Here is a 24,558-nt window from a genome sequence, read left to right as displayed (position 1 = left end):
TGGTTATATGCGATCTGGTCATGGTGTTATGGTATTTGTTCCTTGTATTTTATATTATTCGATCACTGTGGTGGTAATATGTCATCTGGTCATAGTGCGGTGGTATTTGTTCCTTGTATGTAGTATTATAGGTCATTTTAAAAATTGAAAAATAAATAAAAATATACCTAAATTGTATTGCATATTTTAACAAATATTTAGTAGGTTACAGTAGAGTAGGGCCCGGCCAAAAGTGTCTACCGTGTTATGGTGGCGGCTTAAAAAATCTTTTGGCCAAAACAAAAGCTGCTGGCTATATGTGTGATCTGGTGATGGGAACTGTCAATGTGTGATAGGTGAGAAGTGGAGATTTTCCAAGAGAGAGCGGTGGGACTGTGGACAGTTCGTTGGGTGGAGCCTGGAGGCGGGGCTGGGGTGGAGCCTGGGCGGAGTTTCAAGGGAGCCCCGAAAATTTTGCCAGTATGGGGCCCCAAAATTTCTAGTGGCAGCCCTGCCTGAGCCTATGCAGTGCGATAGGACTTTGACCAGAGTTGAACGGCAAGAACACAGACGTCTCAATGGGCTGTGTTTCTACTGTGGTGATTCCACTCATGCTATCTCTGATTGTCCTAAGCGCACTAAGCGGTTCGCTAGGTCTGCCACCATTGGTACGGTACAGTCAAAATTTCTTTTGTCTGTTACCTTGATCTGCTCTTTGTCATCGTATTCTGTCATGGCATTTGTGGACTCAGGCGCTGCTCTGAATTTGATGGACTTGGAGTATGCTAGGCGTTCTGGGTTTTTCTTGGAGCCCTTGCAGTGTCCTATTCCATTGAGAGGAATTGATGCTACGCCTTTGGCCAAGAATAAGCCTCAGTACTGGACCCAGCTGACCATGTGCATGGCTCCTGCACATCAGGAGGTTATTCGCTTTCTGGTGTTGCATAATCTGCATGATGTGGTCGTGTTGGGGTTGCCATGGCTACAAGTCCATAATCCAGTATTGGATTGGAAATCCATGTCTGTGTCCAGCTGGGGTTGTCAGGGGGTACATGGTGATGTCCCATTTCTGACTATTTCGTCATCCACCCCTTCTGAGGTTCCTGAGTTCTTGTCTGATTACCAGGATTTATTTGATGAGCCCAAGTCCGATACCCTACCTCCGCATAGGGATTGTGATTGTGCTATCAATTTGATTCCTGGTAGTAAATTCCCAAAAGGTCGACTGTTTAATTTATCTGTGCCTGATCACGCCGCTATGCGGAGTTATGTGAAGGAGTCTTTGGAGAAGGGGCATATTCGCCCGTCATCGTCGCCATTAGGAGCAGGGTTCTTTTTTGTAGCCAAGAAGGATGGTTCACTGAGACCTTGTATAGATTACCGCCTTCTAAATAAGATCACGGTTAAATTTCAGTACCCCTTGCCATTGTTATCTGATTTGTTTGCTCGGATTAAGGGGGCTAGTTGGTTCACCAAGATAGATCTTCGTGGTGCGTATAATCTTGTGCGTATTAAGCGAGGCGATGAGTGGAAAACTGCATTTAATACGCCCGAGGGCCATTTTGAGTATCTAGTAATGCCATTCGGACTTGCCAATGCTCCATCAGTGTTTCAGTCCTTTATGCATGACATCTTCCGAGAGTACCTGGATAAATTCCTGATTGTGTACTTAGATGACATTTTGATCTTCTCGGATGATTGGGAGTCTCATGTGAAGCAGGTCAGAACGGTGTTTCAGGTCCTGCGTGCTAATTCTTTGTTTGTGAAGGGATCAAAGTGTCTCTTTGGTGTTCAGAAGGTTTCATTTTTGGGGTTCATCTTTTCCCCTTCTACTATCGAGATGGACCCTGTTAAGGTCCAAGCCATCCATAATTGGACTCAGCCGACATCTCTGAAAAGTCTGCAAAAGTTCCTGGGCTTTGCTAATTTTTATCGTCGCTTCATCTGCAATTTTTCTAGTATTGCTAAACCATTGACTGATTTGACCAAGAAAGGTGCTGATTTGGTCAATTGGTCTTCTGCTGCGGTGGAAGCTTTTCAAGAGTTGAAGCGTCGTTTTTCTTCTGCCCCTGTGTTGTGTCAACCAGATGTTTCGCTTCCGTTCCAGGTCGAGGTTGATGCTTCTGAGATTGGAGCAGGGGCTGTTTTGTCGCAGAGAAGTTTAGATTGCTCGGTGATGAAACCATGCGCCTTCTTTTCCAGGAAGTTTTCGCCTGCTGAGCGAAATTATGATGTGGGCAATCGAGAGTTGCTGGCCATGAAGTGGGCATTCGAGAAGTGGCGTCATTGGCTTGAAGGAGCTAAGCATCGCGTGGTGGTCTTGACTGATCATAAGAACTTGACTTATCTCGAGTCCGCCAAGCGGTTAAATCCTAGACAAGCTCGTTGGTCGTTGTTTTTTGCCCGTTTTGACTTTGTGATTTCATACCTTCCGGGCTCTAAAAATGTGAAGGAGGATGCTCTGTCTAGTTTTGTGCCCGACTCTCCGGGTGTATCTGAGCCGGCGGGTATCCTCAAAGAGGGAGTAATTGTGTCTGCCATCTCCCCTGATTTGCGGCGGGTGCTGCAAAAATTTCAGGCTAATAAACATGATCGTTGCCCAGCGGAGAAACTGTTTGTCCCTGATAGGTGGACGAATAAAGTTATCTCTGAGGTTCATTGTTTGGTGTTGGCTGGTCATCCTGGAATCTTTGGTACCAGAGAGTTAGTGGCTAGATCCTTTTGGTGGCCATCTCTGTCGCGGGATGTGCGTACTTTTGTGCAGTCCTGTGGGATTTGTGCTCGGGCTAAGCCCTGCTGTTCTCGTGCCAGTGGGTTGCTTTTGCCCTTGCCGGTCCCGAAGAGGCCTTGGACACATATCTCTATGGATTTTATTTCAGATCTTCCCATCTCTCAAAAGATGTCAGTCATTTGGGTGGTCTGTGATCGCTTCTCTAAGATGGTCCATTTGGTACCCTTGTCTAAATTGCCTTCCTCCTCTGATTTGGTGCCATTGTTTTTCCAGCATGTGGTTTGTTTACATGGCATTCCAGAGAATATCGTTTCTGACAGAGGTTCCCAGTTTGTTTCGAGGTTTTGGCGAGCCTTTTGTGGTAGGATGGGCATTGACTTGTCTTTTTCCTCGGCTTTCCATCCTCAGACTAATGGCCAGACCGAACGAACCAATCAGAGATGAGATGCTTTGTTTCTGCTGATCAGGATGACTGGGTGTCCTTTTTGCCTTTGGCTGAGTTCGCCCTTAATAATCGGGCCAGCTCGGCTACCTTGGTTTCACCGTTTTTCTGCAACTCTGGGTTCCATCCTCGTTTCTCTTCAGGGCAGGTTGAGTCTTCGGACTGTCCTGGTGTGGATACTGTGGTGGACAGGTTGCAGCAGATTTGGACTCATGTAGTGGACAATTTGACTTTGTCCCAGGAGAAGGCTCAACGTTTTGCTAATCGCAGACGCTGTGTGGGTCCCCGACTTCAGGTTGGGGACTTGGTTTGGTTATCTTCTCGTCATATTCCTATGAAGGTTTCCTCTCCTAAGTTTAAACCTCGTTTTATTGGTCCGTATTGGATTTCTGAGGTTCTTAATCCTGTGTCTTTTCGTCTGACCCTTCCAGATTCTTTTTCCATACATAACGTATTCCATAGGTCATTGTTGCGGAGATCCGTGGCACCTATGGTTCTATCTGTTGATCCTCCTGCCCCGGTTTTGGTGGAGGGGGAGTTGGAGTATATTGTGGAGAAGATTTTGGATTCTCGTCTTTCAAGGCGGAAACTCCAGTATCTGGTTAAGTGGAAGGGTTATGCTCAGGAAGATAATTCCTGGGTCTTTGCTTCTGATGTCCATGCTCCCGATCTTGTTCGTGCCTTTCATATGGCTCATCCTGGTCGTCCTGGGAGCTCTGGTGAGGGTTCGGTGACCCCTCCTCAAGGGGGGGTACTGTTGTGAATTCTGTGGCAGAGCTCCCTCCTGTGGTCACAAGTGGTACTTCGGCTGGTTCTCTCTGTGAGCTTCCGTTGGTGGAGGAAAGTGGTACTGCGGCTTCTGAGTTTCCTTCCTCAGGTGATGTGGTGAAGTCGTTGGGTGCTGCTCTATTTAACTCCACCTAGTGCTTTGATCCTGGCCTCCAGTCAATGTTCTAGTATTGGACCTGTTTCCTCCTGGATCGTTCCTGTGGCCTGCTGCTCTGCATAGCTAAGTTCCTCTTTGCTATTTGTTTGCTGTTTTTTTCTGTCCAGCTTGTCAATTTGTTTTTTTTCTGCTTGCTGGAAGCTCTGGGACGCAGAGGGTGTACCTCCGTGCTGTTAGTACGGTACGGAGGGTCTTTTTGCCCCCTTTGCGTGGTGTTTGTAGGGTTTTGTGTTGACCGCAAAGTTACCTTTCCTATCCTCACTCTGTTCAGAAAGTTGGGCCTCACTTTGCTAAATCTATTTCATCTCTACGTTTGTCTTTTCATCTTAACTCACAGTCATTATATGTGGGGGCTGCCTTTTCCTTTGGGGTATTTCTCTGAGGCAAGGTAGGCTTATTTTCTATTTTCAGGCTAGCTAGTTTCTCAGGCCGTGCCGAGTTGCATAGGGAGCGTTAGGCGCAATCCACGGCTGCCTTTAGTGTGGTTTGAGAGGATTAGGGATTGCGGTCAACAGAGTTCCCACGTCTCAGAGCTCGTTCTTTTTTTTTGGGTTATTGCCAGGTCACTGTATGTGCGCTGACCTCTATGTCCATTGTGGTACTGAATTACCTTTTACAACAGTGTGGCCATCCGTCACGATCCGTCGGCAATACAAGTCTATGGGCAAATAACGCATCCTGCGGGCACATTTGCAGGATCCGTTTCTTGTCCAAAACAACGGATTGCGACGGATGCCAAACGACGCAAGTGTGAAAGTAGCCTTAGGGCTAGGGTTAGGGTTGGGGCTAAAGTTATGGCTAGTGTTGGGGCTAAAGTTAGGGTTAGAGTTGGGATTAGGGTTTGGATTAGGGTTGGTATTAGGGTTAGGGTTGGCATTAGGGTTACGCTTGGGATTAGGGTTAGGTTTGGGATTAGGGTTAAGGTTAGGGTTGTGATTAGGGGTGTATTGGGATTAGGGTTAGGTTTGAGGTTAGGGTTGAGATTAGGATTAGGGGTGTGTGGGATTTAGGGTTTTGATTTGGGTTATGGTTAGGGTTGACATTAGGGTTGTTTTGGGGTAAGGGTTGTGATTATCGTTAGGGTTAGTGATTAGGATTATGGATCAGGTTGGGATTAGGGTTAGGGGTGTGTTGGGGTTAGGGTTGGAGCTAGAATTGGGGGGTTTCCACTGTTTAGGTACATCAGGGAGTCTCCAAACACGACAGCCAATTTTGCGCTCAAAAAGTCAAATGGTGCTCCCTCCCTTCCGAGCTTTGCCGTGTGCCCAAACAGTGGGTTACAACAACATGACGTCCGATCTCAATTCCAGACAATTCTACATTGAAAAAGTAAAACGGCACTCCTTCTCTTCCAAGCTCTGCGGTGCGCCCAAACAGTGGTTTACCCCCACATATTGGGTATCGACGTACTCAGGAGAAATCGCACAACAACTTTTGTGGTCTAATTTCTCCTGTTACCCTTGTGAAAATAAGAATTTGTGGGCGAAAAGATCATTTTTGTGTAAACAAAAGCAATTTTTTATTTTCACGGCTCTACGTTATAAACTTCCGTGAAGCACTTGGGGGTTCAAAGTGCTCACCACACATCTAGATACGTTCCTTAAGGGGTCTAGTTTCCAAAATGGTGTCACTTGTGGGGAGTTTCCACTGTTTAGGTACATCAGGGGCTCTCTAAACGTGACATGGCGTCCGATCTCAATTCCAGCCAATTCTGCATTGAAAAAGTCAAACGGCGTTCCTTCACTTCCAAGTTCTGCGGTGCGCCGAAAAAGTGGTTTACCCCCACATATGGGGTATTGGCGTATTCAGGAGAAATTGCATAACAAAATTTATGGTTACATTTCTGTTTTTACTCATGTGAAAATAAAAAAAAATGGTTCTGAATTAAGATGTTTGCAAAAAAAGTTAAATGTTCATTTTTTCCTTCCACATTGTTTCAGTTCCTGTGAAGCACGTAAAGGGTTAATAAACTTCTTGAATGTGGTTTTGAGAACCTTGAGGGGTGTAGTTTTTAGAATGGTGTCACACTTGGGTATTTTATATCATATAGACCCCTCAAAATGACTTCAAATGTGATGTGGTCCCTAAAAAAAAATGGTGTTGTAAAAATGAGAAATTGCTGGTCAACTTTTAACCCTTATAACTCCCTAACAAAAAAAATTTGGTTTCCAAAATTGTGCTGATGTAAAGTAGACATGTGGGAAATGTTATTTATTAACTATTTTTCGTGACATATCTCTCTGATTTAAGGGCATAAAAATACAAATTTTGAAAATTGCACAATTTTAAAATTTTTTGCCATATTTCCATTTTTTTCATAAATAATCGCAAGTAATATCGAAGAAATGTTACCACTAACATGAAGTACAATATGTCACGAAAAAACAATCTCAAAATCAGCGGGATCCTTTGAAGCGTTCCAGAGTTATAACCTCATAAAGTGACAGTGGTCAGAATTGTAAAAATTGGCTCGGTCATTAAGTACCAAATTGGCTCTGTCACTAAGGGGTTAAAAAAAAGCTGGGGCTAAAAAATTATTTTTTTGGACAAAAAAAGAATTTTTATTTTCACAGCTCTGCGTTATAAACTGTAATTAAAGAAGAAACGGATGGCTGGCACACAACTAAAGATGAAACGTATGGTGCTAGTGAAAGGATTGAGAAATCCCATAAACAGTACAGTCAGTAATCACTGCACTCATAACAGGGCGGATTTTGCTTCAAGTGAAATTTATTAGAGAATGTGGTAGGTGATAAGCGACAGGTAAGACATTTCGGCCACACTATGGCCTTGATCATAATGTCGCTGAAAAAAACAAAAAAATATACATTATAATACAATATATACAGAAATTATACATATATACAAAAAAGGTTCGAACCATGTCAAAAAGAAAGGCACATGAGTGAGGAAGACCATATTCTGATCGTAGTTAGGTATAGGAACCAAAATCACTGTGTATGTAGACATGACATGCCAGAGATAGAGGAAAAGGAGCCGAAAATAATGGAGGATGTAGCCGTAGTCAGGTGGAAAAAAGGTAAAGAGAGGGGTGGGAGAGAAAAAAAGGATGGGGGAAGAAAAACATACCGTTGCAAGAAATTGTGTCAGTCTTAATAGTATAGTCCCATCAGGGGAACAGGTTATAGTTAGATAAGTCCTGTGGAAGATAATGGAGTAACGTAGTCAATGGTGAAAGCTACATGTATACAATGGCATAGACTACAGAACCTATGGGGGAAAAAAACGTACTGTTGCAAGAAATTGTGTCAGTCTTAATAGTATAGTCCCAACAAGGGAACAGGTTATAGTTAGATACGTCCTGTGGAAGATAATGGAGTTACGTAGTCAATGGTGAAAGCTACATGTATAGAATGGCATAGACTACAGAACAGTCCATGTAGAGGTGACTATACTGTCACGGATCCCCTTCTCCGTGGTGTCACTTATTCGTCACGTGCCTGCTCTCACACGTGACTTGGGGTTGTGCCTGCAAGGGTTAATCTATCTCCCCACTCTCATTCCAGCATTCAACCTCTGTCCTATTCTGTAATGGGAGCATAAATCACACACCGACCCAGGCCACACACCCGCTCATACATGCTGCCACCACTCATCGAACACACGGGTGATGAGTCCAGGAAATATGAATACTAATAATGTCTATAACTCATAAGGTTCACACACCTTAGGCTATGGATTCTTTTAGAACATTCAAGGTTCAACTTGTTAAAGTTTTATACTTTAATAACAAAAGGTTCAATGCTTACAATAAGAAAAAGGTATAAAAATATGATAATAAAAAGACATACAACTTATGCAAAACAGTATAAAAGAGGAGAAACTTACAGAAATTATCTAACTGGTAGTTGCTTCTGCTCCCTGAGGGTAGGACGAATGTAGATTGGATCACACCAGCTTCTCAGGCTGCCCCCATCATGTGAACACAATTCTCTGTATGCAGCCTAAATTTATAACTTTGGTCTGGAGGTCAGGATTCTAGACTGGCCCCTCAGGTTAATATCATAATTGCTGGCTTTCTGATTGGCCATGGCCGCACTACTAATGAATATATTATTTTTCTCTTGAGACACTTGTGAAAAGGTTCTCAGGAATAGATACCCTCAGGCCGCAATTAACATCTCCCCTTCAAGACCTAGGAGGTGCCAAATGTTACCTTTCTTCTTGGCCCTAGCTAGACCTCCTGGTGAGATATGGAGACACAATTTCTACTAGTCCCAAGGAAGTACCTATTAACACCTAGGTGCGACTTGCCTTCAGGACAAATGTTACATTATCACTAGTCACACATATAACCCTAGACATATGTCACTACACACATATAGATATATACACATATTTCACCACATATACTATTAAGACTGACACAATTTCTTGCAACGGTATGTTTTTCTTCCCCCCATCCTTTTTTTCTCTCCCACCCCTCTCTTTACCTTTCTTCCGCCTGACTACGGCTACAACCTCCATTATTTTCAGCTCCTTTTCCTCTATCTCTGGCATGTCATGTCTACATACACAGTGATTTTGGTTCCTATACCAAACTACGATCAGAATATGGTCTTCCGCACTCATGCGCCTTTCTTCTTGACATGGTTCAAACCTTTTTTGTATATATGTATAATTTCTGTATATATTGTATTATAATGTATATTTTTTTCTGCAACATTGTGATCAAGGCCACAGTGTGGCCAAAACGTCTTACCTGTCGCTTATCACCTACCACATTCTCTAATAAATTTCACTTGACACAAAATCCGCCCTGTTATGAGTGCAGTGATTACTGAATTTACTATAAACTGTAATGAGACACTTGGAAGATCAAAATTCTCACAACACATCTAGATAAGTTCCTTAGGGGGTCTTCATTCCAAAATGGTGTCACTTGTGGGGGGTTTCAATGTTTAGGCACATCAGGGGCTCTCCAAATGCAATATGGCGTCCCATTTCAATTCCAGTCAATTTTGCATTGAAAAGTCAAACGGCGCTCCTTCCCTTCTGAGCTATGCCATGCGCCCAAACAGTGGTTTACCCCCACATATGGAGTATCAGAGTACTCAGGACAAATTGCACAACAACTTTTGGGTCCAATTTCTTCTGTTACCCTTGGGGAAATAAAAAATTGGGGGCAAAATATAATTTTTGTGAAAAAATATGATTTTTTATTTTTACGGCACTGCATTATAAACTTCTGTGAAGCACTCGGTGGGTCAAATTGCTTACCAAACATCTAAGTAAGTTCCTTAGGGGGTCTACTTTCCAAAATGGTTTCACTTGTGGGGGGTTTCAATGTTTAGGCACATCAGGGGCTCTCCAAACGCAACAATTTTGCATTGCAAAGTCAAATGGCGCTCCTTCCCTTCCGAACTATGCCATGCGCTCAAACAGTGGTTTACCCCCATATATGGGGTATCAGCATACTCAGGACCAATTGTACAACCACTTTTGCGGTACAATTTCTCCTGTTACCCTTGGTAAAATGAAACAAAATGGAGCTGAATTAAATTTTTTGTGAAAAAAAGGGAAATGTTCTTTTTTTTTTTAAATTCCAAAATTCCTCTGAAACACCTGAAGGGTTAATAAACTTCTTGAATGTGGTTTTGAGGACCTTGAGGGGTACAGTTTTTAGAATGGTGTCACACTTGGGTATTTTCTATCATTTAGACCCCTCAGAATTACTTCAAATGTGATGTGGTCCCTAAAAAAAAAATGGCGTAAACATGAGAAATTGCTGGTCAACTTTTAACCCTTATAACAGTCCCTAACAAAAAAAATTTGGTTCCAAAATTGTGCTGATGTAAAGTAGACATGTGGGAAATGTTACTTATTAAGTATTTTGTGTAACATATCTCTGTGATTTAAGGGCATAAAAATTCAAAGTTGGAAAACTGCAAAATGTTCAAAATTTTTGCCAAATTTCCATTTTTTTTCACAAATAAACGTAGGTAATATCAAAGAAATTTTACCACTATCATGAAGTACAATATGTCACGAGAAAATATTGTCAGAATCATCCGGATCCATTGAAGCATTTCAGAGTTATAACCTCATAAAGGGACAGTGGTCAGAATTGTTGGCCGGTCATTAACGTGCAAACCACCCTTGGGGGTTAAGGGGTTAATGTGAAAAAAAAATGAAGTATTTTGAATTTGCTAAATGGCTGCAATGAAATAAAGAGTGAAAATTTTAAAAGTTCTGAATACTTTCTAAACTCACTGTAAATAAATAAATGGCATGGGGTACCCATTTTTAATACACAGCTAAAGGAAATCAAACAGGTGCAGGCTTATATTTACAGTCTGGGAATTCCCATGGTTATTGGGCCATTCCCAACCAACAAATATCAGCCTGCAGCCGCCCAAGGAGTTATGCATCAAAATTGATGAACCAATTCTGATGCATAGCATCACCTCTTCCTGATTGCCCTGGTGTGGTGGCAGTCGGGGTAATTGTTTTTGGGGTTTATGTCAGCAGCTGGCTGACAGCAAGCCCAGGGGTTAGTAATGCAGAAGTCTCAGTCAGGCACCCTCATTACTAACTTAGTAGTAAAAAAAAAAAAACCCACAGAAAAAAATACTTTATTTCAACAAAGACTCCCCACTTTCCCTCATTTACCCATTTATTAATTCAAAATAAATCCAGGAGGTTTCAACAGTAATTCAATAGTGAAATGTCCCAGGATGCTTATCGAATCCTATAGTCTCATTATGAGAAAGTTCTCAGAACAAGACGTCATAGTTCACTTCCACTGACTGCCAGTAACCCTATTGAGCCTTGTTGAATGAGGATAGATAGGGTTATTTGTGTTAAGCGGGAGGCAGGAGCTTCAAAATATCTGTGCCTGCCACTGAGCGGAAGTGAAATATAAAGTCTTGTTCTGAGAACGTTCTCAGAGCAAGACTCCATAGGATTCGATGGGCGACGATAAACATTTCACTATTGGATTACCAACGGAACTTCCTTGATTAATTTTTCATTAATAAATGGGTAAACAAGGGAGTGGGGGAGTCTTTATTCAAATAAAGTATTTTTTTCCTGTTTGTCTGTGTTTTTTAACTATTCACTTACCAGGTTAGTAATGGGGCGTCTGATAGATGCGACTCCATTATTAACCTTTGGGCTTGCTGTCAGCGGACATTACACAGTTGACATCAATCCCTAATATGACACAGCTTGCCAAAGCATTAGGGCAAGTGAGAAGAGCTGGGAAAAGTGACAGAATTGGCACATCTATTGAATGCACTTTTTCTACGGCGGCTGCAGACTGCTATTTTTAGGCTGGGGAGGGCCAAATATCTGTGGACCTTCCCAGTTTGAGAATACCAGCTGTCTGCTTTAGCCATGCTGGTTGTCAATTATATAAAAAATGTAAACAAAGGTGTAGGGGCCCTCTATTTTTGATAACCAGCCAAAATAAAGACAGCTGCTAAGGGCTGCAGCCTGTGGCTGTCTGCTTTAACTAATCTTGTTTTCAAAAATAGGGGGGTCCCATGTCTTTTTTTTTGTTTATTTTTTTCTCTCACATGGTGCACCAGTCAGTCACAGCCACACCAATACTTGTCGTGGCTATGATGGTTGTTGTGAATTCCGTTCTTGGTTGTAAGTAGTATTTTTGTGAGTTCTGCTCTTGGGCTCCTCCTGTGGTCTTTAGTGGTATGACTGCTTCTTGGATTTAGCTTCTTAGCTGTTTCCTTTGATTGTCTTTTGGGCTCGGCTATATTAGTCTGGCCTTAGCCCTCATTCAATGCCAGTTGTCAATTGTCTCTGCCTGGAGTCATTGCTCTTTGGATTGTCCTGACACTCTGACCAAGTTCTGCAAAGCTAAGTCCTTCCATGTCCTTTGCAGTTCACTTATTGTGGACTTGTTGTTTGGTACTGTCTTGTTTTTTGCTCATTTGTCCAGTTTATCAGTATGGATCTATTTAGCTAAACTGGAAGCTCTGGGCAGCAGAGTTTGCCCTCCACACCTTTAGTTAGGTGTGGAGATTTTTGCATTTCTCTGCGGTGGACTTTTTCTAGTTTTTTCTACTGACCGCACAGAGCTCTTTTCTGTACTTTCCTTTTTAGCTAGAAGTGGCCTCCTGTGCTCAATCTTGTTTCATACTACGTATGTCATTTCCTTCTCCTCTCACAGTCATTACATGTGGGGGGCTGTCTTTCCTTTGGGGATTTTCTCTGAGGCAAGATAGTTTTCCTGCTTCTATCTTTAGGGGTAGCTAGCTCTTAGGCTGTGACGAGTTGCCTAGAGAGCGTTAGGAGCAATCCACGGCTGCTTCTAGTTGTGTGTTGAGCTTAGGGTCTGCAGTCAGTATAGATACCACCTGCTCAGAGCTAGTCTCATGTCGCTCCATAATCACCAGACCATAACAGATGGTGCAAGAAGTTCCCATACCGGAAAAACTTGTTGGTCTGCCAAACCTGAACAGTAACACAAACGTACAGTGAGAGGTTCGTGTTCAGGCTTCTGTGCTGGGCACTAGGTGTCCGGTACGAACCCCGAACTGTACAGTTTAGGTTCACTCATCCCTAAATAGAGAACTTACTTTTCCTTTATTTGTTTGAATACTTTTACCTACTGGTGGCATGGCCATACTCTTATTTTTGTCAAATAACATGGCATTCGCACTCAGCTTACTGCACAAGTTGCAGAAAACTTGTCACAAACCAGTTTTCATTAGTAGATAAATTATACATAACAAGTGTTTATTTAAGTAGAGATTATAAGGACCAATAGCAACAGTAAACTGAACTGTAGTAATGCAACTAGCACATAACTACTGTCACATAACATAACCAGGGATTTCTCTCAGGCTTTGATTTTAACATTTGAATAAACTTTGTGAAGATAGTAGTTCATTACCTTTGGTGTCTCCAGCATATCCTATTTTTTCAAACATAGCAAATCGGGGACGATCTGATATCTCTTCAGACCTGTTGATTAGAGCTTCCTTATGTACTTCAAATCCATTTAGCACCACTATTTTTTTCCAGAAGTACTGCAGACTGTATACTGTCCCAAACTCTTTTCCCAGCTGTTAAGAACAGATACATTTTGTATTTATGAAGGAAATAATTAATATTTTCAATAATGTGATAGCATGAGGTATAAATTCATGAAAAAATGCGGAGATCCTAACTTCAAAATAATGATGACCCCTGACATACAGCGGGTGAAATAAGTATTGAACTTGTCGTCAATTTTCTTAGTAAATATATTTCTAAAGGTGCTATTGACATGAAAATCTCACCAGATGTCAGGAACAACCCATCGTATCTTTATTGGCAAATAAATCAAACCATGCATGTCCATAAATGAAATAACACAGGGGAAAAGTATTGAACACGCTTGCTGAAAGTTATTTAATAGAGATAAGCAATCATGCTCACCTGTACTCATTACTCGCCCGAGCATCTTGCTGCTCGAGATGCTGGGAGCTCGTCGAATATTTCCGGGGTTGCTCGGCGGGAGCTCTGGTCCCCGCCCTGCATGTTTGGCGCGCTTTAGAGAGCCAATGAACATGCAGGGATTGTCTGTCACACCCTGTAATGCCACAGACATGTTGGCTGGCCCCACAGTGCCATCAGGTCTATATCAGACCTGGCACCACCATGCTCGTCACAGTCTACTACAGAATCAGGCAATGTAGGGAGAGATGCTGCTGAGCTAGGGAGAGATTTGTTTGATTCTTACTTAGTGTGGGTATACCACATATTATACACATATCCATCTCAACTAACAGTCCTTTCTGAGGACTAATAAAGCTGAATAGATATCAGTGCTAGGCAGGCAGGCAGTGTATGTGGCAGACTGCAGCGCATATAGCAAGAGGGTCCATTCCAGTTCTGTCTGCTGCTGCTGCTATTACAGATATTTCTAGACATAGCCCCAGGTATCAGGGGCCAGGAACAATTTTTTTACAGGCCAGCTATTTAAAACTGTGGTTTGTCCATTGTGGCACCCCAGGACTCAGGTTGTCACAGTGACATTGCCTCCCTCACAGGGGGGGGGGGGAGGTGATGTCATGCCTGGAAGCAAGGAGGGGTCCCCTTGGCAGGTAACACCAGCATACAACGCTTTCCCACTCCAGACAAGAAGGGGGAGCTCTAACACCTGATTTCAAGGGAGCTTCCATATAAGTTCTGACCTGGAGGCAGAGTTAGTCAGTCTGAGGAGGAAGAAGTGAGAGGAAGCAAGTCTGGGAGAACCTGGGGATAGGGGCGGTAGCCAAGCTCACCCCAGAGCCAAGCGCCCAGAAACCGGACACCGGAGTCCGTGGTTGTTCAGGTACAGAAGTCACGGCAGCTAAATCCGGAGGGCAGGGGACTGCAGGTCTCCTGGCCCATCTAACGCCCTGCAGCACAGCAGCACTTCAGAGCCTGGAGCCATCACTGAGGAGCGTCACCTAGAATAGGCTCAAGCAGCCTGCCATGCAGGTAACGTGTTACACAAACTGATAGGCAGTGAGAGTCCAAATTCTGCCATTTCTGGCCTCTCTTTAAATTTTGTTGCAGTTTGTTAGCGAAGTTATTGACACCAGTTTGCTGTTAAAAATAGTTACCTACGGGCCAGATATTTAAAACTGTGGTTTGTCCATCACACATGGATCAGAGATAAAAAGTGTGCTTCAAATTCTACCATTTCTGGCCTCCCTTTAAATTTTGTAGCAATGTGTATGTCTACAGGCCAGCTATTTCAAACAATGGTTTATCCGTCACTCAGATCACATAAACGTGCGCTCAAACTTCTGCCATTTCTGGCCTCCCTTTAAATTTTGTTGCTGTGTGTTAGCAAAGTGATTGACACCAGTTTGCTGTTCAAAATGGTTACCTACAGGCCAGCTATTTCAAACTATGGTTTGTCCGTCACAGGGATCACATAAACGTGTGCTCAAGATTCTGCCATTTCTGACCTCCCTTTAAATTTTGTTGCAGTGTATTAGCAAAGTGATTGACACCAGTTTTCTGTACAAAATAGTTACTTACATGCCAACTCTTTCAAACTATGGTTTGCCCGTCACGCAGATCACATAAACGTGCGCTCAAACTTCTGCTATTTCTGGCCTCCCTTTAAATGTTGTTGCAGTGTGTTAGCGAAGTGATTGACACTAGTTTGCTTTTCAAAATGGTTACCTATAGGCCAGCTATTTCAAAATGTGGTTTGTCCGTCACACGGATCACATAAACATGTGCTCAAAATTATGCCATTTCTGGCATCCCTTTAAATTTTGTTGCAGTGCATTAGCAAAGTGATTGACACCAGTTTGCTGTTCAAAATACCTACCCACATGCCAACTCTTTCAAACTGTGGATTGTCCGTCACACGAATCACATAAACGTGCACTCAAAATTCTGCCATTTCCGGACTCCCATTAAATTTAGTTGCAATGTGTTAGCAAAGTGATTGACACCAGTTTGCTGTTCAAGATGGTTACCTACAGGCTAGCTATTTCAATCTGTGGTTTGTCCGTCACCTGGATCACATAAACATGTGTTCAAAATTCTGCCATTTCTGACCTCCCTTTAAATGTTGTTGCAGTGTGTTAGCAAAGTGATTGACAGTGACACCAGTTTGCTGTTCAAAATAGTTTCCTACAGGCCAGCTATTTCAAACTGTGGTTTGTCCGTCAAATATAAGTTCACTCCAAAATCAGCCATTTGTAGAGAACGTGGAAAATATTGTCCGACCTCCATTTAAAATGGGCCAGGAGCGTGGAACGGGGAACTGGGCATGATGGTGATGGTGCATGCAGAGACCGAGGCCGTGAGCAAGCTGAAATTGTGCCACAGCAAATTCCCACATCTTCTCGCCCGATCTTCCTGTCCCAATTACTAGGGGACCACAGCACACCACTATTGAACCCAGAGCAGTGTCAAAAGGTTGTTTGCCACCACCACCTCCCTGTCTTCCACACGGTCAAGTTCCAGTAGCTGTGAGTCTGGACGGCATATTCCTCACCCTGATCCTCCTTCCTCCCACCATGCCAAATGCCCGGAGACAACTGATCCCACACTTGGACACTCCGAAGAGCTGTTCACTTTTCGATTTACAGATTCGGGCCTCTCGCCTAGTCCACTTGAAGTGGGGCAAGAGGAGATAGCATGTAGCGATGCCCAAATATTTGAGCAACAATGGTGACACAAAGGCAAAGGTGGGAAAGTGTTACAAAAGGTGGACGATGATGAGACACAATTGCCAGACAGTCAGGAGGAGTACCAGGGTGCGGAAGTGGAAGATGAGGTGGTGGATGATATAGTAACTGACCCAACCTGGCAGGAGGACATGCAGAGTGAGGACAGCAGCACACAAGGGGAGGGAGGTGTAGCACCCCATCAGGCAGAAAGAAGCAGTATGGTGGCCGCAATTAGAAGATAGTAACATAGTTTCTTAAAGACTCTGTCAATAACCCTAAAAAGGCCATTTGCACCACCTGCAAGGCCAGCATCAGTAGAGGTAGCAAAACTACCAGCCTGACCACCACCAGCATGATCAGGCACATGACAGCAAAGCATCTGACTTTGTGGGCCGAACCCCTGGTCCAGGAACAGTGTCTGCAGGTGACACCACTGTTTCTTCCGCTGTTGAGCGTGCAAGCCAATCCCCTGTCCATGGTGCATATGAAGATGCCTCCTGCCCTGCACCTGTCATTGCACACACTCAATTAGCACCATCAGCAATCAAATCCACGTCCTTGTCCCAGCACAGCATTCAGTTGTCCAAACCCCAGTCCTTGGGATGCAAGCACAAAGTTTGGATGACAGTCATTACTGGTTGGTGACACTTGTAGACCCACGCTACAAGGAGAACATTCTATCTCTTATTCCTGAGGCGGACAGGTCTACTAAAATGGGGTAGTACCAGAAGGCCCTTGTTGCGGAATTATTAAAAAAATTCCCATCTGAAAACACTCGTGGCAGAAGTCACAGTTCCTTGGCCAACCAAGGAGTACAGGTAAGGCTAGTTTCACACTAGCGTTTACCTGATCTGCGGCGGGCTGCGGACTTCCTCTGTGAAGCCCCGCCCTCGGCCGCACCTCCGCCGCTAGCTCCGCCTACTTCTGCATGCGTCCCGCATGCGGCCTGCGTACCTATCTTTAACATTAGGTACGCAGGTCGTGCGGCTGTATGCGGATGCTACCGCATGCGTCGTTTTGACGATGCGGCAAAAAAAAAATGCTACAGGCTGCGTCCTACGCTGGTCGCCGCATCGTCAAAACGACGCATGCGGCAGCACCCGCATACAGCCGCACAACCTGCGTACCTAATGTTAAAGATAGGTACGCAGGCTGCATGCGGGCCGCATGCAGAAGTAGGCGGAGCTAGCGGCGGAGGTGCGGCCGAGGGCGGGCTTCACGGAGGAAGTCCGCAGCCCGCCGCAGATCAGGTAAACGCTAATGTGAAACCGGCCTAAAGAAGACACAATTCCAATCCAGCAGAGGCAGGGGAACACTGTCAAAGTTCTGGGACAGTTTTATCAGACCCTCCCATCGCACAGGCCCTGAGGCATGGTGTGGAGCTGAGTGGAGCAGCAGGGGCTGACAGGATGTCGAAGCCCCTGTCCCCGCTGCTAAAGGGAAATGAATATTCACTGCTTCCCACCCCCCCATGAGCATCGAGAAGGGTGAATATTAATTTCACTTTAGCAGTGGGCAGTGTTTTGCAGTCTGCACGTGAGCACTGTGTTACTTGCAAATTCTGAGCCACAGGCCGCAGCAGCAGTAGCCAAACATGTCAACTGTTATCAGTGATGCCCCCACTGCTCTCTAAACTGTGGGAGAAGCCGAGAGCAGGACATCCTCTCAGCGTGACGTCACCACTAATCCCAGCTCCGGCGCTCAGAGCTACTCAGAGAGCAGTGTGGGCGTCACTGATAACAGCTGACATGTTCGGCTACTGCTGCTGCGGCCTGTGGCTCAGAAATTGTAAGTAAGGCTACTTTCACACTTGCGCTGTGTGACATACGTCGCAATGCGTCATTTTGGGGAAAAAATGCATCCTGCAAAGTTGACCGCAGGATGCGTTTTTTCTCCATAGACTTGCATTAGCGACGCATTGCGACGTATGGCCACACGTCGCATCCGTCGTGCGATGGATGCGTCGTGTTTTGGCAGACCGTCGGCACAAAAAAAGTTCAATGTAACTTTTTTTGTGCACCGTGTCCGCCATTTTCGACCGCGCATGCGCGGCCGGAACTCCGCCCCCTCCTCCCTGGACATTACAATGGGGGCAGCGGATGTGTTAAAAAACTGCATCCGCTGCCCCCGCTGTTCAATTATTTCACAAAGTGTGTCGGTACATTGGCCCGATGCATTGCGACGGGCACGTACCAACGCAAGTGTGAAAGTAGCCTAACACAGCGCTCCTGTCCTGTACAGTACAGACCAAAAGTTTGGACACACCTTCTCATTTAAAGATTTTTCTGTATTTTCATGACTATGAACATTGTAAATTCACACCGAAGGCATCAAAACTATGAATTAACACATGTGGAAATACAGTGGGGCAAAAAAGTATTTAGTCAGTCAGCAATAGTGCAAGTTCCACCACTTAAAAAGATGAGAGGCGTCTGTAATTTACATCATAGGTAGACCTCAACTATGGGAGACAAACTGAGAAAAAAAAATCCAGAAAATCACATTGTCTGTTTTTTTAACAATTTATTTGCATATTATGGTGGAAAATAAGTATTTGGTCAGAAACAAACAATCAAGATCTCTGGCTCTCACAGACCTGTAACTTCTTCTTTAAGAGTCTCCTCTTTCCTCCACTCATTACCTGTAGTAATGGCACCTGTTTAAACTTGTTATCAGTATAAAAAGACACCTGTGCACACCCTCAAACAGTCTGACTCCAAACTCCACTATGGTGAAGACCAAAGAGCTGTCAAAGGACACCAGAAACAAAATTGTAGCCCTGCACCAGGCTGGGAAGACTGAATCTGCAATAGCCAACCAGGTTGGAGTGAAGAAATCAACAGTGGGAGCAATAATTAGAAAATGGAAGACATACAAGACCACTGATAATTTCCCTCGATCTGGGGCTCCATGCAAAAGCCCACCCCGTGGGGTCAGAATGATCACAAGAACGGTGAGCAAAAATCCCAGAACCACGCGGTGGGACCTAGTGAATGAACTGCAGAGATCTGGGACCAATGTAACAAGGCCTACCATAAGTAACACACTACGCCACCATGGACTCAGATCCTGCAGTGCCAGACGTGTCCCACTGCTTAAGCCAGTACATGTCCGGGCCCGTCTGAAGTTTGCTAGAGAGCATTTGGATGATCCAGAGGAGTTTTGGGAGAATGTCCTATGGTCTGATGAAACCAAACTGGAACTGTTTGGTAGAAACACAACTTGTCGTGTTTGGAGGAAAAAGAATACTGAGTTGCATCCATCAAACACCATACCTACTGTAAAGCATGGTGGTGGAAACATCATGCTTTGGGGCTGTTTCTCTGCAAAGGGGCCAGGACGACTGATCCGGGTACATGAAAGAATGAATGGGGCCATGTATCGTGAGATTTTGAGTGCAAACCTCCTTCCATCAGCAAGGGCATTGAAGATGAAACGTGGCTGGGTCTTTCAACATGACAATGATCCAAAGCACACTGCCAGGGCAACGAAGGAGTGGCTTCGTAAGAAGCATTTCAAGGTCCTGGAGTGGCCTAGCCAGTCTCCAGATCTCAACCCTATAGAAAACCTTTGGAGGGAGTTGAAAGTCCGTGTTGCCAAGCGAAAAGCCAAACACATCACTGCTCTAGAGGAGATCTGCATGGAGGAATGGGCCAACATACCAACAACAGTGTGTGGCAACCTTGTGAAGACTTACAGAAAACGTTTGACCTCTGTCATTGCCAATAAAGGATATATTACAAAGTATTGAGATGAAATTTTGTTTCTGACCAAATACTTATTTTCCACCATAATATGCAAATACATTGTTAAAAAAACAGACAATGTGATTTTCTGGATTTTTTTTTCTCAGTTTGTCTCCCATAGTTGGGGTCTACCTATGATGTAAATTACAGACGCCTCTCATCTTTTAGTGGTGGAACTTGCACTATTGCTGACTGACTAAATACTTTTTTGCCCCACTGTATATACTTAACAAAAAAGTGTGAAACAACTGAAAATATGTCTTATAGTCTAGGTTCTTCAAAGTAGCAACCTTTTACTTTGATGACTGCTTTGCACACTCTTGGCATTCTCTTGATGAGCTTCCAGAGGTAGTCACCGGAAATTGTTTTCACTTCACAAGTGTGCCCTGTCAGGTTTAATAAGTGGGATTTCTTGCCTTATAAATGGTGTTGGGACCATCAGTTGTGTTGTGCAAAAGTCTGGTGGATACACAGCTGATAGTCCTACTGAATAGACTGTTAGAATTTGTATTATGGCAAGGAAAAAGCAGCTAAGTAAAGAAAAAAGAGTGGCCATCATTACTTTAAGAAATGAAGGTGAGTCAGTCCGAAAAATTGGGAAAACTTTGAAAGTGTCCCCAAGTGCAGTTGCAACAACCATCAAGCGCTACAAAGAAACTGGCTCAAATGAGGACTGCCCCAGGAAAGGAAGACCAAGAGTCATCTCTGCTTCTGAGGATAAGTTTATCCGAGTCACCAGCCTCAGAAATTACAGGTTAACAGCAGCTCAGATTAGAGACCATGTCAATGGCACACAGAGTTCTAGCAGCAGACACATCTCTACAACAACTGTTAAGAGGAAACTTTGTGCAGCAGGCCTTCATGGTAAAATAGCTGCTAGGAAACAAGCAGAAGAGACTTGTTTGGGCTAAAGAACACAAGGAATGGACATTATACCAGTGGAAATCAGTGCTTTGGTCTGATGAGTCCAAATTTAAGATCTTTGGTTCCAACCACCGTGTCTTTGTGCGACACAGAAAAGGTGAACAGATGGACTCTACATGCCTGGTTTCCACCGTAAAGGATGGAGGAGGTGTGATGTGTGGGGGTGCTTTGCTGGTGACACTGTTGGGGATTTATTCAAAATTGAAGGCATACTGAACCAGCATGGCTACCACAGCATCTTGCAGCAGCATGCTATTCCATCCGGTTTGCGTTTAGTTGGACCATCATTTATTTTTCAACAGGACAATAACCCCAAACACACCTCCAGGCTTTGTAAGGGCTATTTAACCAAGAAGGAGAGTGATTTGGTGCTACACCAGATGACCTGACCTCCACAGTCACCAGACCTGAACCCAATCGAGATGGTTTGAGGTGAACTGGACCGCAGAGTGAAGGCAAAAGGGCCAACAAGTGCTAAGCATCTCTGGAAACTCCTTCAAGATTGTTGGAAGACCATTTCCGGTGACTACCTCTTGAAGCTCATCAAGATAATGCCAAGACTGTGCAAAGCAGTCATCAAAGCAAAAGGTGGCTACTTTGAAGAACCTAGAATATAAGACATATTTTCAGTTGTTTCACACTTTTTTGTTAAGTATATAATTCCACATGTGTTAAGTTATAGTTGTGATGCCTTCAGTGTGAATATACAATTTTCATAGTCATGAAAATACAGAAAAATCTTTAAATGAGAAGGTGTGTCCAAACTTTTGGTCTGTACTGTAGGTAAAACTGGTGACCTGTAGGGAAAGTTAGTCAGTTGCTGGCTGAGCTCCACTCAGTTAGTTGGTCCCTGGCAGGGGTCGGATTCTGTCAGACAGCAAAGGAGAAGGATACAGAGCTGCAGTTCTTAGAAAGAGACATTGAAGGAAGAATTGTATTGCAGCGAGCGTGCAAAGAAGTCGTAGCAAAGGAATGGATATCAGGAGGGGACCAGCCCTACACAGGCTGCCTCCTTCTGAGGCGCAGATTCCCAGTAGCTGGAACACCAAGGGAGTAATGACCTTTATGCCTTGCTCCAGAGACTGGCAGGACAGCTAATTTCACGTTACCTGTCCGCCCTACACCCAGGAGGCACAGTGGCACCCCTTAGAGGCTGGGGCATGATAGAGTCCCTATAAACCGCCTCAAGCCACCAGTCATACGGGTTTGTCCTATCCTATCCGGGGGACAGAGAAATAGACATAACATCTATAACATCTACAACAGCTGTGAGGACCTTATGAGAAGCTTAGCAGTAAGGGACTACAACACTGCAGCGCAAAGGAAGGCTACAGATTTCCACCTGGACAAGGGGACTCTGGACTTGCCTCCAAACAGGCTGGACTCTACCTGCCCTGTGATCTGGTGCCCTGGACTGTGGATGCTGAAGTCTTCAGTAAAGGTAAAGAGACTGCAACCTTGTGTTCTCGTTATTCTCTGCACCTCTCACCATCCACCATCTACACACCGGGAATCCCTGGGGATACACTTCACCTGTGGGAAGGTATACTATCTAGCTGCCATAACATCACCCCAGCGGACCACTTAAAGCAACGTCGGTCACCCTAACTGAATACCACAGGTGGCGTCACGAACATTCCCCTTAAAGACCTTTCCCTTTTACGCGGACGTCCCAGGGCCACGGACCGGGTCAGCCACCGTGACATCCTCCTGTGAACCGAAGGACCCGGTACCGAGTACGACACGGCCCCCATGGGGTGATCCACTACCTTATGTTATGCCCTGATATTAGCGTGTTATATCGCACAGTTGGTGGTCTTGTGTTTATTTCTATGTAGCTACATAGTGGGCCCCAAGGATGGTTTTCTCTGGAGGGCCCAAGGTGCTCCAGTCGGACGCTGAAAGGGGTATTGGGGTGCGTTCAAATTTTGGGCAGCCCTGCCACTCACTGCATAGGAAAACACTATGGGAGACCCGCTGCCTAATAATGGGAATTTTTTTTCATGAGGTCCTCCTCTACGTCTCTTCAAAGGGGCATTGGAGTGCCTCCAAATTTTTGGCAGCCCTTGCATTCACTGCATAGGCAAACAGTATGGGAGACCCACTTCCTAATAATGGGAACATTGTTTTCAGGAGGCCCTCCTGTACATCTCTTCAAAGGGGGTATTGGGGTGCGTCCAAATTTTGGGCAGCCCTGCCACTCATTGCATTGCACTGCATACACAATAACAGTATAGGAGACCCACTGTTTAATAATGGGAGCAAAAAAGCATAGCCGGCTGATGGCTCTCTAAGAATAGTGAGGGCCGACTGCTGGCCCTATAAAAATAGGCTTTGTGACATTCGGAGTCCCTCCTTCATAAATGAAACAGGATGTGTTTGATGATGTGTCACACACCACAAGGCCAGATAAGGTTGCAAAATGTTAAAATGACATTTCTTTACCATTGAATGCATTTGTCTTGGTTGAAAGTAGGGTTGAGCGAAACAGGTCGGCCATTTTCAGAAGTTGCCGACTTTTGGCAAAGTCGGGTTTCATGAAACCCGACCCGACCCCTGTGTGGGGTCGGCCATGAGGTCGGCGATCTTCTGAATCTGGTATCGGAATTCCGATACCGAGTTTCGATATGTTTGCAATATCGGAAATCGGTATCGGAATCCATATTTAAGTGTAAAATAAAGAATTAAAATAAGAAATATTGCTATACTTACCCTCTGACGTATATACCTATTAGGTATATACTCAACCTCGGACGCGCCCTGCTTCTTTCCGGCAGCCTTCCTTCCTAAGAATCAGCGCTTGAAGGACCTTCGGTGACGTCGCGGCTTGTGATTGGTCGTGTGAGCGGTCACATGGGCGGTCGCACAACCAATCACAAGCCGCAACGTCATCTAAGGTCTTTCACGCGCTGATTCTAAGGAAGGAAGGCTGCCGGTTAGTACCAGGGCGCGTCAGAGGGTAAGTATAGCAATATTTTTTATTTTAATTCTTTATTTTACACTTAAATATGGATCCCAGGGCCTGAAGGAGAGTTTCCTCTCCTTCAGACCCTGGGAACCATAGTATCCCATTGCACTGCATTGGGTTTCGTGTTTCGGCCGACCCTGACCCCGACTTTTCTATAGGATCGGCCGATTTCACTCGACCCGACTTTTGAGAAAGTCGGGTTTCGTGAAACCTGACCCGATCCTATAAAAGTAAAAGTCGCTCAACCCTAGTTGAAAGCAATGCTAAAGTTCAGAAACACATCAAAAACAGTACGTGTGAACATAGCCCAAGGTGTGGAGGAGCATTTTTTTTATTTATTTTGCCTTATATACAAGTCATTACCCTAGAAAGGATGTTCCTTAACATATTTCCCAGGAAAATCCATTTTAGTTTCATTTTTGTATGTTTTATTGTGAGTCTGTAAAAGTGGCGTAAGACTCTGACAACATTGTTTACAACAGTGACCTGGGAGGCAGAAATGCTTTCAGGGGTCTTCCCTATGCTGTTCCCATGTCATTTGAGCACTGCTCCCATCGATTTCCACAATTTCTAATCCCTCCGTAGACTGCCATGGGGAGGGGGGTGCAAGAAAAATGCTTAAGTTTCCCGTAGACTTACATTGGGCTCGTTGCTCGGGTCGAACACCCGAGCA

At 44.4% G+C, this 24,558-nt stretch overlaps 1 protein-coding gene across 1 annotated transcript in view; it reads right to left on the bottom strand.

Moving 5' to 3' along the window:
* Nucleotides 1-24,558, bottom strand: part of LOC138647785 (cytochrome P450 2D14-like) — a 169,932-nt gene that overhangs the window by 112,770 nt on the left and 32,604 nt on the right. The window contains exon 2 of the mRNA XM_069737042.1: nt 12,977-13,148. Coding sequence (XP_069593143.1) covers nt 12,977-13,148 — 172 coding nt within the window. The remainder of the gene's footprint in view (nt 1-12,976; nt 13,149-24,558) is intronic.

The sequence above is a fragment of the Ranitomeya imitator genome, chromosome 8 (genome assembly GCF_032444005.1).
Source record: "Ranitomeya imitator isolate aRanImi1 chromosome 8, aRanImi1.pri, whole genome shotgun sequence".
Lineage (NCBI taxonomy): Eukaryota > Metazoa > Chordata > Amphibia > Anura > Dendrobatidae > Ranitomeya > Ranitomeya imitator.
Note: the sequence above shows the minus strand (reverse complement) of the source record. Positions and strands in the feature narration are given on the sequence as shown.